This window comes from Perognathus longimembris, chromosome 17 (assembly GCF_023159225.1).
Source record: "Perognathus longimembris pacificus isolate PPM17 chromosome 17, ASM2315922v1, whole genome shotgun sequence".
Classification (NCBI taxonomy): Eukaryota; Metazoa; Chordata; class Mammalia; order Rodentia; family Heteromyidae; genus Perognathus; species Perognathus longimembris.
Window position 1 is genome coordinate 33,835,007 of NC_063177.1, and position 16,833 is coordinate 33,851,839.

At 52.0% G+C, this 16,833-nt stretch overlaps 2 protein-coding genes across 2 annotated transcripts in view; one reads left to right on the top strand and one right to left on the bottom strand.

The window, feature by feature from the left end:
* Positions 1-2,474: 2,474 nt before the first annotated feature.
* The window catches only part of Acsf2 (acyl-CoA synthetase family member 2), a 30,904-nt gene continuing 16,545 nt past the window's right edge, over positions 2,475-16,833 (bottom strand). Inside the window, exons 2-16 of the mRNA XM_048365683.1 lie at positions 16,240-16,435; positions 15,819-15,947; positions 15,507-15,560; positions 15,234-15,352; positions 14,926-15,091; positions 14,272-14,367; positions 13,976-14,133; positions 13,612-13,703; positions 12,965-13,041; positions 6,076-6,183; positions 4,731-4,882; positions 3,297-3,438; positions 3,090-3,200; positions 2,851-2,919; positions 2,475-2,618 (exon numbers count right to left, since the gene is read on the bottom strand). Of these exons, the coding sequence (XP_048221640.1) occupies positions 2,568-2,618; positions 2,851-2,919; positions 3,090-3,200; positions 3,297-3,438; positions 4,731-4,882; positions 6,076-6,183; positions 12,965-13,041; positions 13,612-13,703; positions 13,976-14,133; positions 14,272-14,367; positions 14,926-15,091; positions 15,234-15,352; positions 15,507-15,560; positions 15,819-15,947; positions 16,240-16,435 (1,720 nt within the window). The 3' untranslated portion in view covers positions 2,475-2,567. The remainder of the gene's footprint in view (positions 2,619-2,850; positions 2,920-3,089; positions 3,201-3,296; positions 3,439-4,730; positions 4,883-6,075; positions 6,184-12,964; positions 13,042-13,611; positions 13,704-13,975; positions 14,134-14,271; positions 14,368-14,925; positions 15,092-15,233; positions 15,353-15,506; positions 15,561-15,818; positions 15,948-16,239; positions 16,436-16,833) is intronic.
* Chad (chondroadherin) lies at positions 8,328-11,614 on the top strand. Its single transcript, XM_048365688.1, has 3 exons — positions 8,328-9,101; positions 11,003-11,166; positions 11,413-11,614. Exons 1-3 carry the CDS (start codon positions 8,328-8,330, stop codon positions 11,552-11,554), a joined length of 1,080 nt encoding a protein of 359 aa, XP_048221645.1. The 3' UTR covers positions 11,555-11,614.

The following is a 16,833-nucleotide window of genomic DNA, read 5'->3' on the forward strand; positions in this document are numbered from 1 at the left end:
TTTGTGTGATTTAGGATATAGTAGCAAAAAAAAAGGGGGGGGGCTGGGGATATGGCCTAGTGGCAAGAGTGCTTGCCTCATATACATGAGGCCCTGGGTTCAATTCCCCAGCACCACATATACAGAAAATGGCCAGAAGTGGCGCTGTGGCTCAAGTGCCAGAGTGTTAGCCTTGAGCGGAAAGAAGCCAGGGACAGTGCTCAGGCCCTGAGTCCAAGCCCCAGGACTGGCCGAAAAAAAAAAAAAAAAAAAAAGGGTTGTAATCTACTTTCTGGCTATATTTTCTGCTGAATATCCTGGCATTCAGCTCCAGCATTTGTACTGTCTGATTTTTATTTATTTATTGTCAGTTGTGGGGCTTGAATTCTGGGCCTGGGCACTATCCCTAAGCTCTTCAGCTCAAGGATAGTGCTCTACCACTTTGAGCCACAGTGCCACTTCCAGTTTTCTGGTGGTTAATTGGAGATAAGAGTCTCATGTCTCATGGACTTTCCTGCCCAGGTTGGCTTTGAACCAAGATCCTCAGATCTCAGCCTTTCTTTAAAATAAAATTTTTAAAAAGAGGCTAGCTGAGCACTGGTGGTTCACACCTCTAATCCTAGCTACTCAGAAGGCTGAGATCTAGGGATCAAAACTCAAAAACAGCTGTGTCAGGAAAGTCCTTAAGACTCTTATCTCCAATTAACCACTCAAACACCAGAAGTGGAGCTGTGGCTTAAAGTGGCCTTGAGCAAAAGAGCTCAGGGACAGTGTCCAGGCTCTGAATTCAAGCCCCAAGACAAAAAAAGAATAGACTCCTGTGCCCTGAGTGGAAACTTTCCACTGACTTTACCAACCTCCTCCAACTGTAACTGTCAGCAGTCCTATTCCAAGCCCTGTTCCCAGACAACCATGAGGAGAGGAATGTGTGCCTTTGCCTCCAAAAAGGACAGCACCCCACACTCCAGTAGAGATCTTCACTGATAAGAGTGTTTTCTAGCTTCCTTGTATTACCCCATCATCCTGATAACCAGTTGTGGGGGAAAAAAATGAGCCTGACTCCTTAGCAACAAGAGAGGATGCCATGCCTTGGGTTAGGATAAAAAACTAAGCAGACCTCCCTGCCCTGTGTGCCTGCCTAGTTCTAGGGAGAATGGCAGTGCAACCTTCTGTACAGAAATAAAATGCCTCAATGCAATCTCCTACATCTCTTGTGTGTTGATTCATTTTTTGACATTAGCACCAAGTTCAGTATGTGTGTGTCTGCATGCAAGCACTCAGAGGCTAAGGCTAGGGGCTGGAGAATTCGAAGTCAACCGTTACATAGTGAGGCAGAGATCTGAGGATCATGGCTCAAAGCCAGCCTGGGCAAGAAAGCCTGTGAGACTCTTAGCTCCAATTAACCACCAAAATAGCTGTAAGCAGAGCTGTGGCTCAAGTGGTAGAGTGCTAGCTTAGAGCACAAAGGCTCAGAGACAGTGTCTAGGTGCCGAATTCAAGCCCTAGGAATGGCACACACACACACACACACACACACACACACACACACACACACACACACACCCCAAACCCTTTCCTCCAGGAGGGGAGTTTGATACTTGTCTCCTATCTGGGCCTCATGAATTAACTGATTCTCTTTTGTAAAACTTGTCATTTAAGGGACTGGGAATATGGCCTCGTGGTAGAGTGCTTGCCTTGTTTACATGAAGCCCTGGATTCAATTCCTCAGCACCATATATATAGGAAAAGCCAGAAGTGGGGCTGGGAATATAGCCTAGTGGCAAGAGTGCTCTCGTATACATGAAGCCCTGGGTTCGATTCCTCAGCACCACATATAAAGGAAACAGCCAGAAGTGGCGCTGTGGCTCAAGTGGCAGAGTGCTAGTCTTGAGCAAAAAGAAGCCAAGGGACAGTGCTCAGGCCCTGAGTCTAAGCCCCAGGACTGGCAATAAAAACAAAAACAAACAAAAACTTGTCATTTCAATGGTTGGCATCCTTTAATGGGCAAAACAGGCCTGGCTAAGTAACAGTACCCATGTGCCTTGTGAAATCAACTCTTTTGTACTTGAGTCAAGCTGCTTTATTTAATGCTCACTGTCTACCAGGGAAACCCCAGGTTCAATAATCAAGAAAATAAAAAGGAGCCAGGCATGGTGACTCACCTCTGTAATCCTAGCTACTCAGGAAGGTGAGCTCTAAGAATCATGGTTCAGAGCCTATCCAGGAAGACAAATCCATGAAGCTCTTTATCATCAATTAACCAGCAAAAAGCCAGAAGGAGAGGTGTGACTCAAGTGGTAGAGTGCTAAGCATGATCAAAAGAGCTAAGGGAGAGCGTGAGGTCCTGAGTTCAAGCCTTAGTGCTGGCACCTTCACCCCCACAAAAAATTAGTGTCCAGCAAAGCAGACAAGAGGAATAGGTCTAAAGGTGCTGGGTCTCTGCCCTTCTCTGCCCTCCTTCCCACAGTAGCTCCAAAAACAGCACACACGCCAGAGACCTTTCAAACAAAGAATTCTTTATGCCGAATCACAAAAACGGGCATGGAGGAGGGGTGGGAGGGCCTGGGAGGATCTCTCCTCCCCTTGATTCACAGTTTTAGATGCTGTTCCATTTGCTCTCGGAGTTTGAATTTCTGGATCTAGAAGAAAGACAAAAGCATGGGAGTTGGGCTGGGCCTTTATCCACTAGGGGTGACTACTGGACAAGTTTTCCAGGGACTTGGGGGTAGTGGGAGGGTGTTTCTCAGGCTTTTAGTGCTAAACCCAAGAAACTCTGGTACAAACCAGGATGGCATAACCGATTGTACCTTCCCAGTGATGAAATGGAATGAGAAGAAATGAGTTAAAGTAGCTCTCCTCCATCTTACCCACCTTTCCTGAGATGGTAAGAGGGTAGTTTTCCACAAATACAATGTATCGAGGAATCTTGAAATGGGATATCTGTAGACCAAAGAAATAAAACATGATGCTCAGCAAGATCATGGGGTCCCAGGGGGAGACTAGAAGGCTTAAGTCAGAGAAGAATACCCCCCACCCAGGGCTGCTAGGCAGGGAGAGAGAGGTAGGTGAATGAGTGATCACCATAGGTATGGAGTGGCTGACACTCCTACCTTCCCTTTGCAGTAAGCTTTGATCTCCTCTTCCGTAGTCTTCTCCCCGCTCTTCAGCCGGATGCAGGCGCAGATTTCCTCCCCCAGCCTTGGGTCTTTCACTCCTACCACCTTCCAAGATTCAGAGACAAATATGGGACATTATCTTCTTCCTCAGCGAGCATTACCTGTTGTTTCCTGGAAGCTCAGCGAGGCTGGCGGCCTCACCTGTGCTTCCTGCACTTGTGGGTGCTTGTGAAAGAAGTCCTCAAGCTCTGCCGGGTAGATGTTCTCCCCGCCTCGAATGATCATGTCCTTAGAGCGGCCCACGATCTTACAGAAGCCCTGCTCGTCCATCATGGCAATGTCCCTGGAAGGAAAACCCAGGCATCTTCTCACCGCTGCCTCAGTCCTTTCACATTCACTCACCAAACATTCAGTGAGTCCCTAGAACATGTCTTCCACAATCACACTAGACTCTGGGAAGCACAGCACAAATAAAACAAACTCCTTAGAACTTACAGTTTAGGTAAGAAGGCAAAGAAAGAGAAAATAAACCAGTACAATACCAGTCTCATTCCCTATTCTCTCCTGTCTTTCTCTTGTTGTTTTTCTCTATCACCATATCAATACATAGGCTTTTCAAGACTTACTTTGTGTGTGTGGAGGGGGCTGGTGTCTGTCTGTCTGTCTGTCTGCCTGCCTGCCTCTGTGTATGCGTGTGTGAATCCTGGGGTTAGAACTCAGGCCTTGGGTGCTATGCTTTAGCTTTTTTGATAAAGGCTGGGGCTTTACCAGTTGAGCCACAGCTCTATTTCTGGCTCTTTGGCAGTCAATTGGAGATAAGAGTCCCACACTTTCCTGCCTGGGCTGGCAGTATCTTCAGATCTCAATCTCCTGAGTAGCCAGGATTACAGGCATGAGCCACCAATGCCTGGCTTGCTGGCTTCTTTTTCAAATCTGAGCTCAAAGGTTTTCAGAGGCTTCTCTGATCACCCAGTTTAAGCAAAGCTCTCAACCACCACAGCCACTTTCTCTTCTATAACCTGTCAATTTTTTTGATGTCTATAATTATCTGTCTACCTCCTCCAGACATGTGGGAAGTAAAAGCAAGGTCCGCAGGGTCATCAGGTGGAGAGGGTGCTAGTGTGCAGGAAGTTCACCATAGGAATGTGCTGAACTCACAAACGAGTGACCAAGAATCAGGTGCTCCGTGGCTCACACCTGTAATCCTAGCTACTTGTGAGGCTGAGACCTGAGGATCACCGTTGGAAGCCAGCACAGGTAGGAAAGTCCATGAGACTCATCTCTAGCTAGCAAAACGCTGGAAGCAGAGGTCCAGTGGTAGAGCACCAGCCTTGAGTGAAAAAGCTAAGTGACAGTGCCAGGCCCTTTGTTCAAGCCCTGTACTGTACACACACACACACACACACACACACACACACACGATCAAATTCTGGCTCATATTTTGAGGGTTCAGGGGTAGCCCACCCAGTGTCTTGATAACATGGTAAGTGGACATGCCCTTTATCACACACATTTTAGAAATCAAGTTTTTAGGGAGCAAAGGATCCTCCACAACCATGTTCTCCTCTTGTTAGTTTAATGTTCCCAGCTCAGCCCTTGGTAGTCAGAGGCGCCCACCCCATCCCTCCTTCTCACCCTGTGTGATACCACTTGTCCTGCCCAACTGCTTCAAAGGTCTTCTGAGGCTCGTTCCAGTACCCTTGCATGATGCAGTACCCCCGGATGCACAGCTCCCCCGGTGTGTTCAACTTCACCAGCTCCCCCGTTTCCACATTCAAGATCCGGGCCTAGGAGAGGTCAGCGTCAGGCCAGGGCCTCTTGCTTTGGGATGAGCAGGCTCTCCCCCTAATAATGAAGTTCCTTGGCTCTGTCCATCCCAGTCCAGGAAGAGAGAGCAGGGCCAGAGTAGATCAGCCCCAGTCAGAGACCTGAGCTAGACATGAAAGAATATTTGAGGCCCAGGCCGGATGCTGAGGACAGGGTGAGCAGGATGGCTGAGGAGCAGCCCAAGGAGGGCCAGGCCAGCTGCCCAGTTATAAACCACTCAGAAGGAAAGGCAGTCTCCTCTCACTTCCCCTGAGATGGCAAATAAAGATGCCAAACAGGATGGTGTGGCCATGCCATGTGAACAGGGGAAATAGCATCTGAAAGCCTAGTAGAGAGAAGAGCCAGAGCCAACGGGCAAGGGAAACTGAGTCTCTGTGTGCCTCGATGTCTGCAGCTGGGATATGGAGACAATTCTGCTTGCCATGTCTATCTTCCAGGCCACTTCCCAAAGATGGTGGTAGGGAGGGTGTTGGATACATGGGCAAGGGCTTCTGTCCCCACAACACCCACCCCCTCTCTAAAGGACTGTTTGAGCAGGGAGGGCAAGCATAGCAGTCAGCCCCAGGAAGCAGCTGCATAGACAGCCTAATAGGGACTCCACAGAGACAAGGAAATGGAGCTGGCCGCCACTGAGCTCCAGGGTTGGAACACCAAAGGAGCTGGGAATTTGAGATTTGAGAACTGCTCTGGGGTGATCTTGGAGGGTCCAAGGAACGCCCACCCCCCCCACACACACATACACAGACACACACACAAAAGGCCCAGGCTGCTTAGGATTTGTGCCCAATCAAAAGAGGAATGCTTCCAAAGTGAGAGGTTGTGGGCCCACAGGGAAGAGAGAGCTGAGTAGGAAAAATCTTTGTGCTCTGGCTCCTCTTTGAAGCTATCCTGGCTGCCCCAAAACAGACAGTGGGCTTGGCAAAAACACACCTCAGACAGGAAGGGAGGCTGTGGAGAGGTTCAGTTGGCAGTTGCTCAGGGCTGCTGTCCCAGCTCTTCCCTATTCATGCCAGGCCCAGCAAACCCTCACTGCCCCCAGGCCCTCAGCATCTAGAGTTCAGTTGTTTGGATCTTAAAGACAAAGCAATACATGTCCCAGAATGGTGGGAAGTGGGCTTTTGGGGGAGGGGCGTGTCAGTGGAGGGGGACTCACCTCTGTGTGGGGCATAACTCTGCCCACACTTTCTGCCTTCTGTTCTAAAGTGTCATCTGGGAAGTTCATGAAGGTCACAGGACTGTTCTCTGTAGTTCCATAAGCAATCTAGAGGGTCCCGAAAGAGAGTTTGGAGGGAGCTCAGTGATGGCAGAGGGTTAGGGCAAATGACCCTGCGGCAGTGGAAGGGTAGTAACTGAGGTAGCACGGTCAGGGGTCAGAAGTGGAGGTGTTGATCTCTACAGATCTAAAATAAAATTGAGAGCCAGGAAGCCATTCTTGCCTGGCCAGGGCTCGCTCTCTCCCGTGTTCCCCTAGAAGCAGTCACATGTTTATACCTGTGGCTCACAGCAGCCACTAGACATCTTCCCCTACCCCCAGACTGCCCAAGTTCCCCACCTTCCTGATTTTAGGCCACAACATCCTGCGTCCCTTTCCCTTCCAAGCCAAAAAGGCCCATAAACTTGATGAGAAAGACAGCCTGCTTTGGCCTCACATGGGAGTAATACACACACACACACACACACACACACACACACACACACACACCCCTCAATCCAAGACAAGTGCCTGGCTGGCCTTGGGGTGGGTGCCCTCCCCCCAATCTCTGGAGTGTCCTGTAAATGTATTCTCATCAAAATAAAAATATAGCCAGAACAGGGATTTTAAATGCTTGTGACACCCTCCCTCCTGCCTCACCCCACTGCAGTGGTTAGAACATCCTGAGCAACAGACAAACCAGAAGCCAGTCTAAATACCATCAGAGAAGGTTCTAGGCCAAGAATGACCCTCCCCCTGATCTAGAGGAAAGGAGTGAAAGAGGCTTGGGAGCAGAACAGGCACTGGAGCCCCCCCATAACTGTGTGAGGGTACTGTGTGAAGTGGGGGAGGGACCAGCTAGCATATTCTTCCAGAACTTAGTCTTTGTCTCTGTCCTTTCTGTATCAGCTGGTGTGTCCCTGGCACAGCTGGGGTCTGGGTTCTTCTTCCCCACCTCCCCAGACAGACAATAGTGGCTGTCAGGCAGCCTCAGAGCTCTTCCTGGCCAGAGCTGCGACCTGCCAGCTTACCCCTCCCCTGTCCCCAGGACCCCAGACAGCATGGCTGGCAACTGGGCACACGAAGATCTAGTCTGCTGGGGTGAGGCTGCCCACAACCTAGCGTCTGGCAGCCGGAGCTGTAGCCAAGGCTGATGCCTTGTGACCAGAATCCAGTCCCCCTCCCTGGTCCTCACAGTCCCTGTGGCCGCTGCCCAGGTGTGGCCTCTGCCAAACAGACCTTGGCGCCACTTGGCTGCCACCCTGAGCCCCCTGTGGGGCGGGTCCTGACCACAGGGGGTGTGTGTGAGAGAGGATGGGATATTTAGGGGAGGTTAAGTAAGAAGGGGATGGTGTGACTGCGCTTGTCCAGGGTCCTGCGGATCTCTCACCCACCCCTCACCAATTCCCACTTTTCTGCTTAGCATTCAGCCCTAGATTTAAAAAAAAAAAAAAAAAAGTGGGGGTGAGTGAGGTGCAGGGGACAAAATCGCAAGCCTAAGGTTAGGAGGGAGAAGGGGTTGGGCAGGAATCCAAGCGTGGGTTAAGAGGCTAGCACCTACTTGGTGGGGTGTCTAGCCAGAAGGGGGAGCCCGAACCTCCGAGCCGGAGAGCAGCGGCTCTCACGCTCGGCCGGCGCCGCACAAGAGCCCCATTAAAGCACTGACGGACCGCAGGGAGCCGCATCCAGCCGCCCGCCCCGCCCGCTTCCTCCCTCCCCAGACCCAGGGTGAATGGGAGGGGGGGAAAGGGCGCGGGGGGGGGGGGGAGCTTGGAGACATGGAGACCCAAACTTGAGCAAACAAATAAGTCCAGAGCCTGCCGCCTCCTCCTCTCTCCTGTGTAAACCCTAGGCACCCATGACCGCCCTCTCCCAATTCCAAGGGGGGGGGGGGGGGAGGAGAAGCCTTGGAGTTTTACTTAATCAGCATCGCCTCTGGGAGCAAGAGGTGAGGGGCTGGGGTTCAGGGTTGCAGCCCCGGTGCGGGCGATGGCCCACTGTGGGGGAGGGTCCAGGTGGGGGCTGTGGGGAGGGCCCGGGGGAGGGCAGGGACCGGCCTCTGGGCGCGCAGGGGTTAAGTCCACGTAGCCCGGCGCCTGGCCTGCGGTGGGTCCGGACCCGCCTATAAATAAGGCGGAGACCCGCGAGCTCAGAACTTGCCGTTGCCTGCGCCCGGGCTGCCGCTGCTCCCCCCCCAGCCCCCAGCCCTGGCCATGGCCCACGCGAGGCTGTTTCTCAGCCTCGGCCTCCTGGCCGGTCTCCTGCCGATGGTAGCCGCTTGTCCCCCAAAGTGTCACTGCCACGGGGACCTGCAGCATGTCATCTGCGACAAGGTGGGGCTGGGGAAGATCCCCAAGATGTCAGAGAAGACCAAGCTGCTCAACCTCCAGCGCAACCACTTCCCCGTGCTGGCTATCAACTCTTTTAAAGACATGCCGAACCTCGTGTCGCTCCACCTGCAACACTGCCACATCCGCGAGGTGGTCAAGGGCGCCTTCCACGGCCTCCACCAGCTCATCTACCTATACCTGTCCAACAATGACATCCGGGTGCTGCGCCCGGGTGCCTTCGAGGACCTGACCGAGCTCACCTACCTCTATCTGGACAACAACAAGGTGAATGAGCTGCGACCGGGGCTCCTCTCCCCTCTGGCCAACCTCTTCATCCTACAGCTCAACAATAACAAGATTCGAGAGCTGCAACCCGGCACTTTCCAGGGTGCCAAGGATCTGCGCTGGCTCTACCTGTCTGATAATTCCATCAGTTCTCTGCACCCCAATGCCTTAGATGATGTGGAGAACCTAGTCAAGTTGCACCTGGATAAGAACCATCTCTCCAGCTACCCCTTAGCACCCCTGAGCAAGCTGAGGGTGTTGGAGGAACTCAAACTATCCCACAACCATCTGAAGAACATTCCTTCCAAAGCCTTCCAGTCCTTTGGCAAATACCTGGATACCCTCTGGCTGGACCACACCCACCTGGAAAAAGTGAGTGCTTGGTTGCAGAACTTGGCCCTGACTCCTCCTTGCCTTCCTTGGAAGCTTGGGAGCCAGGACTATAGTTGGGTACCATCTCCTCTTGGCAGACTCTCTGTCCTGATGTATCTTCAAGGCGAGAGCTCTGCCATTACTCTCCCTCATCTTGTCACATCTCCACTCAAATCCCTGTCTAGAGGCTTATCTCTGCCACTGCTCAGCTTACAGGAGAAGTGGGGCTCTCCTGGGCCCCACAAATGTCTTTTAAGGAGGGATCTCCAACACTCCCAAATCCCCATTCGAGAGTCACTGCCACCTCTTCCTATTGGGCCTTCCACCCCCTCCTCTGCTGTTTTTCCCAGTCTCCAGTAAGCCTACCATCCCATAAAGGGAGGTTTGTCTATTGAGGAGCCTTCTAGAGAAGCTGGGAAAATCAGGCCCACAAAGAGACCCTGTTCCTGCTGGGGGCTGGCGTGTGTGCTAAGGTAGAAAGGGGGGTGGGGGCTGTGGAGTGAGTGGGGGAGAAAATGTCTAAGGAAGATCTCTACATCCCACAGAGGCACTGGTGGGTGCTGGGTCTTGTCCTGTAAGCCTGAGGTAATTTACCTAGGATACCTTTTCAACAGTCCCCCAACTGGTTTCTCCACTACTACCACCACACACACACACACACACACACACACACACACACACACACACACACACAGTTCATTTCATTCTCAGCTCCATTTCAATTCAATAGGCAAGGCCTGGGCCCCTAAGGCTCCCCACGCTATAACATAGTGCCTGGGGGCTTCATGAAGGAGCAAAGGCAAGAGTATCACTGTTCACCCTTGGCACAAGACCTTAGGAGCCTCCAAACAGAGCTGCCCTTTGCCCATCTCATTTGTCCTTCTGGGGCTGGGAATGTGGCCTAATGGTAGAGTGCTTGCCTAACAGGCGTGAAGCCCTGAGTTCGATTTCTCAGTACCACATAAACAGAAAATCCCATTTGGTCTCCTTCCCTGGATGCCCAGTCTAGCCAGGTGGGGAAGCAGAATCTTTCCATTGAAACTGGAACATTTTTCTGGGACAGGGGCTTCAGGACAAGGTAGGAGACAGTCTGGGTACTAGACTCCAATTAGACTTTGGGACATAGTAAAGACAAGAGTAGATTCCTACCTGGGCAGTGACCAACCTTTGAGTAAACAGAGCCTCCCAGCCTGCCTTCTTCAGCCTGGACCCTGTCTAAGCTGAAAGGAGATCCTGCTGGGCCCCCCAATGCCAGAATGGTTTTCTGGTGAGCAGGAGGGCAGCCATATTAGAGGCTGTTTTGGGGCAGGGAAGGCCAGACAGGAACTGTGGTACCCGAGCCAAGATGTGGGTACCAATAGAACATTTCCTTTGGAGGCATCCAACCTGGCCAAAGTCTTTACCAAGGTGGCTCCATAAATAGCATGTGGCAGGCCATGAGGGAGTGGTGAGGACAGAACTGGAGGGAATCCCAGGACCCTGGGGTTGTGGGGAGCCTGGGCTTACTGCCCACCCTACCAAACACAGACCAGGTTCATTGTGTGCCAGCCTGGGGCCAAACTCTGGCTACCTCCCCAGGCCCCTGTGTTTATACAAAGAGTGTGGTACAGACGGGTAGGGGTGAGGGGGTCCTACAGCTACTGTTTACTTGCTAGTGTCACTCTGGCTGAAGGACTCAATTTTTTCATACTTTTTCCATCTGCATATTAAAAACAATAGCTATCTCACAGGGAGCTCTATGGATTAGGTCATCTAAAGCACTTGGTCACTCTGCAACTTCTCAAAGTGCCCAGTGCTCTCATCCAGGGAAGGACTGTGCCCGGCGCCCCCCCCCCCCCCCCGAGGTGATGGAGCCAGACCCTGGGCTAAGGTACTCACTGCTGCCTCTCTTGCCACCCCAGTTCTCAGATGATGCCTTCCTGGGTGTGACTGCACTGAAGCATGTCCATCTGGAGTACAACGGCCTGACTCAGCTGCCCTCCAGCCTCTCTTTTGATAAGATGGAGACCTTCAGCTTCATCAACAACCCCTGGAAGTGTACCTGCCAGCTCCAGGGCCTTCGGCGGTGAGAGCAACCCCATGCCATGCTCCTCTAAAGTCCCCCCGCCAACGGACTCCTGTGCTAAGACAGCCTAGGTATACATCCTAGATCTCTGCTACCTGATGGAGCCCCGGAAGCCTCTGTTTCCTCCTTTATGAAATGAAAATGGAAGCTTCAGACTGTTCTGGAGACAAGTTCATCTTAGCCCTATAGCTCACTCTCCTCCATCTCCCCCGGCCCCCCAACCTCAGCAACCTTCTGTCTTTCCAGGTGGCTAGATTCCAAGAATGTTCATTCGGATGCCACCTGCGACACACCTATCAATATTAAGGGTCAGCACATCCGTCACACAAATGCCTTCCGCAGCTGCAAATCTCCCACCAAGAGGTCCAAGAAAGCCGGACGCCATTAAACAGGTGAGGGTCAGTCAGGCTGGAAACCTTTCCTCCTCTTTAGAGATTCCAGTAAAAAGCTGGTATCTCAGGCTGGGAATGTGGCCTAGCGGTAGAGTGCTTGCCTAGCATGCATGAAGCCCTGAGTTGGATTCCTTAGCACCACATACACAGAAAAGGCCAGAAGTGGTGCTGTGGCTCAAATGGTAGAGTGCTAGCTTTGAGCAAAAAGGAAGCCAGGGACAGTGCTCAGGCCCAGAGTTCAAGCCCCAAGACTGGCAAAAGAAAAAAAAAAAAGCTGGTATCTCCCAGGACAATACCATCTCTGAGGAGATAGGCAGACCCTCTTTTTTTTTTTTTTTTAGCCTATCCTGGGGCATAAACTTGGGACCTGGCTGCAATCCTTGAGCGTTTTTTGCTCAAGGCTAGCATTCTACCACTTGAGCCAAAACACCACTTCCAGCTTTTTTTGGTAGTTAATTGACATAAGAGTTATGGACTTTTCTTGCCTAGACTGGCTTCACACCATGATCCTCAGATCTCAGCCTCTTGAGTACCTATGATTATGGGTAGGACCCACAGGCCCAGAAGACCCTCCATTTTTTGCAGGAAGAGGTGGGGAGGACAGCTCCTCTTCAATGACTGTATCTAGGACTTGCACTGTTCCCTCCACCATTGCCCCAGTGGTTGGAATCCTGACACCAATCCTTATATCCCCACACAGGTCTTGACCCAGCCAGTCCTGGTGACTGGCCTCTGCCTTCTGCTGGAGAGACTACTGACCTTCCCACTGCCGCCTACACGTTCTCCCCAGAGCCTCTGCTGTCCACAGAGCTGCCCACAACTAGACACGTCCTGGCAGGGGACCTCAGATACTCCACTACCGACCCAACTCCATCCAGTGTGGTCTAGGGACAGACACACAGAGCCCGTCCTCAGCCATCAAGACCAGATCCCCTCATGGCTCCTCTCAGAGAAGCTGTTGATGACCTCCCCAACTCTATTAGAAACAGAATGTGGTGATTTTCAGGATAGCCACCTTTCCAGAATCAACCTTCCTTGGCTCCTTTTCCCTTGCCATTAGGAAACAAACTCTTGCCACCCACCCTTTGCTTCCAGAAAGGGTCTCAATTTCATTTCCCAACTCTGCTGGCCTCCACCTGCCAGGACATGCTAATAGGACATCGGTGCTTTGCTGCACATGCTGAATTCTGCCCCAGATTTCTATAAATATAAATTTATGTGTGTATAATATTTACTCCTTGGTCACCTGTCTCCACACCTCTCCAGGTAGTGAGGAGATCGGATTGTCTTGTCCCACCTCTGCTTATGGGAAGGGAGGACTGTTCTTGTCTCCTTTGGACCCCTGGTCCATATTCACTCCAGGGCTAACCCGCCTCTTCCCACTCTCAATTCTACCCATCACTCACCACCAGCTCCTTCATGTTCATCTTGTTGATGATGGCCCGGATCAGCTCTGGGGGTGCAGGGGATCCGGCAATCACACCTGAATCAGAAAGAAAGGCTGCCAGGACTGGTGGCTCATGCCTATAATCCTAGCTACTCAGGAGGCTGAGATCTGAGTGAGGATGGAGGTTCAAAGCCATCCCTGATGAGGTTCTTATCTTCAGTTTACCAGCAAAAAAGCCAGAAGTGGAGGTAAGGCTCAAGTGGTAGAGTGTCAGCCTTAAGCAAGAAAGCTTAAGCAAGAGTACAAGGCCCTGGGTTCTAGCCCTAGTACCAGCATGAATTTAAAAAAAAAAAAAAAGGAAAAGACAGGAAGGAAGGAAGGAAGGAAGGAAGGAAGGAAGGAAGGAAGGAAGGAAGGAAGGAAGGAAAGAGAGAAGAAAGAGACACAGCTCCCCGTTTCCAGACCTGGTGGACTCCCTTCTCTCACTTGTTCCTGGGTTTGTTCCCCTTCCTGGCAGCTGACCGTGCTCTGGTGTCCAGAGACACTGGGGATTTCTCTCCTACCCACATTTCTACGATGCCCTTCCTGCCCCTACATTAAAAACTGGCTAGGTTAAGCGGTTCCAGTAGGACATAGCCTCCTCCCCATGCCTGGCTCTGCCCACACCTCCACGTATGTTCGAGAGGTCATAACTGGAGAAGTCTGGCTGGTTCAGAATATCCACGAACATTGTAGGGGTGCCATACAGGAAGGAGCCTCTGCATAAAGAAAAGTCTGAAAATTAGGCTTGGAAATGGAATGAATTCCCTCTCTACCCCCTCCCCCCCACCTCCCCCTGCTGTGAACCTCTAACAAGGGCCAAGGCCAAAAGCTCAAGGCAGGAAGAGGTCCTCTCTTGGGAATCCCCCACTCTCCCATCTGAGGTATCCTGACTGGAGGGCAAAAAACCTCTTAGAAAGTGATCAGGGCCCAGGAGTGAGGACTAGGAGGGTCTTATCAGCCCATAGATGGCCTGTCCAGCAATGCCCACTTCTCTCTGTGGATGGTCTCCAGTGCCTTCTTGCCATTGAAGCTTGGAGAGGACAGGAAGAGCGTGGCACCATGCAGCACACACATCATTGTGCCCCCCACGGAGCCCAGGCAGTGGTACAAGGGGTTGGGCAGGACAAACCGCAACTCCTCTGTGCTCTAGAGATGGAGACAGAAGGCTCCAGGTCTATCATGGGGTCAATTCCTCCAGCCAGCAGAGGGAGCCCACAAACCATCCCATGCCTGTTTCAACAGACTAGAAGCCTTTTTGTGTGAAAGGAGGATCACAGGCCTTACCCTCACAGGCAGTCTCAAGCGATGGCCTATGAAATTAGAGTTGTTCACGATGTTGTGGTGGGAGAGGGTAGCCCCCTTCGGGCTGCCTGTGGTCCCCTAAGAAGACAAGCAGGTAACAGCTTGGTCTACTTCCCATCTCCTTCCCACCTTTGGCTGGCTACTGCCCAGAACATAGGACTAGGTGTTAAGGACCCAAGACTGTGGCTCCAAATCCATTTGTTCCTTTTGTATGTGCAAAAAGTCTACCATGTGCTACACGGTTCTAGATGTTGGGATCCAGAAATTTAGAAGAGAAGGGCTTTGTCTTTGTGCCACTTGCATGTCTTATAAGAACTCTGTTCCCCACTGACTTTAGGGCATGAGCAAATTCTCTCTGGGGCCCTGATTTTCTCAGCTAAACAGAGACAGTCTCAACTAGCTCTGACCCTTTGAGTCCTGGTGAGTTGGGTAAATTTGCATGCTACTGGGAGCAACAGGGCTGGAAGCGAGTATGGGACAAGGGCACCATGTGCTGATTTCCCAAAATGAAGAGGCTGGCTGGAGAGAATGCCTACTCTCCTAACTTCCTCTGCCTTCTCCCACCCCTGGGAAAGGGTCACAAGGGCAAGGGGACATGTGTCAGGTGAGCTCAGGACCTGGAGACCTCTACCCTACCGAGGTGAACTGGACGTTGATGGGGTCATAGCAGGACAGGAACTGCTGGGTGTACCGGAGGTGGGCCAGATGCTGCTCTGAGCTACCAGCCGCCACCACATCATCTAGCAATAGGGTCCCCGGCAAAGAGGCGTCCACCAAGATGACTGTGGTCAGATCTGGGAGCCTGGGGGACAGGGAGGGTGGTGACAAGCAGGGGTAGAGGAAGGGCCCAGGGAGGCAAAAGCCCCGCCCTTGGGGTTAGGGGGTGATGAGTATGCCAGGGATAATGCATGGTACTCCCCAAATGAAGGACAGGGTACACCTACCTCTTACTCTTCAAGGCCCCTGGCTGGGCCTTTTCTAGTTCTGGACAGATCTGCTTCAGGATATTGTAGTATTGTTGAGTCTTGAATTGCTTGGGGAACACAAGGGCTCTGCAACCCACCTGTAGAAGGGGAGCCCCCCGCACCCCACAACCTGTGGTCAACTCAGGAAGCCCCAGAGGGACACTCGGCAATGTGCCTACCCTTCCTTGAAAACAACTGGAAGCCCCCAGATCCAGGCACCAGCTGGTGCCCTCCCCCAGGAGTAGACCTTACCTTCTTGAGGACATACTCCAGTTCCGAGGCCTGGTAGGCAGGGTTCACAGACACCTAGGGGAAAAGGCCTCACTGGTATGTCAGTGTCCTGGGCCTATTCGCCCATTTATTGCCCTCCCTTCATTCTCAGAAGGCCCAAGGGAACACCCTGCCAGCGTCTTTGCAGGCCTGAGCAGAAAGCATTACTGACTCTGAAACCAGCCAGGCACTGGCTAGTTGGGTTCTGCAGTTAAGGAACCAGGAAGGCTTCCCCTGAAGAACATCCCCCCCCCCACACACACACACCATTGTGCCAAGCAAACCCCTCCTCACCAGAATAATGCCAGCCTGGGCAGTGGCCAGTTGCATGAGAATCCATGCGTAGGAGTTGGGTCCCCACATGCCCAGCCGATCACCCCTGTGGAGGCCAATGCTCAGAAGACCAGAAGCAGCCTTGTCTACCTGGTGAAAACAGGTGGGGACCAAGGAGTGAGATGGGGGTAAGCAGAAAGGGGCTATGATTCCTACCCCCAGCCTTTGGTCCAGAGATTTACATCAGACTCAACAGAAGCAAAGGGCCAAGTAGATATCCAGGCCTTGGTGGAACATCTAGGCGACCTCTGCTTTATTCAACCACATCTCCTTCTACTGCCATCCCTTGAGTCCACAGTCATGAGGACTCTCCAGCTTACCCAGCCATGGCAGCCTAAGGACTAGCACTTGCCTACTGTGCAGGTTCAAGGTCAGGACCCACCTCTTCCTTGAGCTGTGCATAGGTCAGTCTGATATTTTCATGGACGATGACCAACGCCTCTCGGTCAGGGAAGCTTTGTGCTGTGGCATCCAGGCACCCACCCACAGTCCGGTCGAGAAGATGGAAGTCAGTTGAGCCCTGAACGTAGCTAAAGCCTCCAATGGGCCGGGGGGTAGTGCACTCCACCTTGACGGAACTGTGAGAAGAAGGGCCATGAGCTGAACTTACACCAGGCTGGACCTCCATGGCACAGCCAACTGAGAGATAGGCTGCTTGCTACCAGGTTGTCTCCACATGCTTTTTTTTTTTTTTAATCAGTCATGGGGCTTGAAATCAGGGCCTGGGTACTGTCCCTGAGCTTTTTTTTTTTTTTTTCCACTCAAGGCTAGCACTCTACCACTCTAAGCCCCAGCTCCACTTCTGGTTTTCTGGTGGTTAATTGGAGATAAGTCTCACAGACTTCCCTGCCCTAGCTGGCTCTGAACCACAATTCTCAGATCTCAGCCTCCTGAGTAGCTAGGATGACAGGCATGAACCACCAGCACTCAGCTCCCCATCTTCTTGTAAGCTTAGAACAGCACCATTATCTTATTT

Coding starts and splice junctions, on each gene's coding strand:
- Chad (XM_048365688.1), top strand. CDS start 8,328: ATGGCCCACGCGAGGCTGTTTCTCAGCCTCGGCCTCCTGGCCGGTCTC. Junction 9,102..11,002: donor ACCACACCCACCTGGAAAAA/GTGAGTGCTTGG, acceptor TTGCCACCCCAG/TTCTCAGATGATGCCTTCCT. Junction 11,167..11,412: donor CAGCTCCAGGGCCTTCGGCG/GTGAGAGCAACC, acceptor CTGTCTTTCCAG/GTGGCTAGATTCCAAGAATG.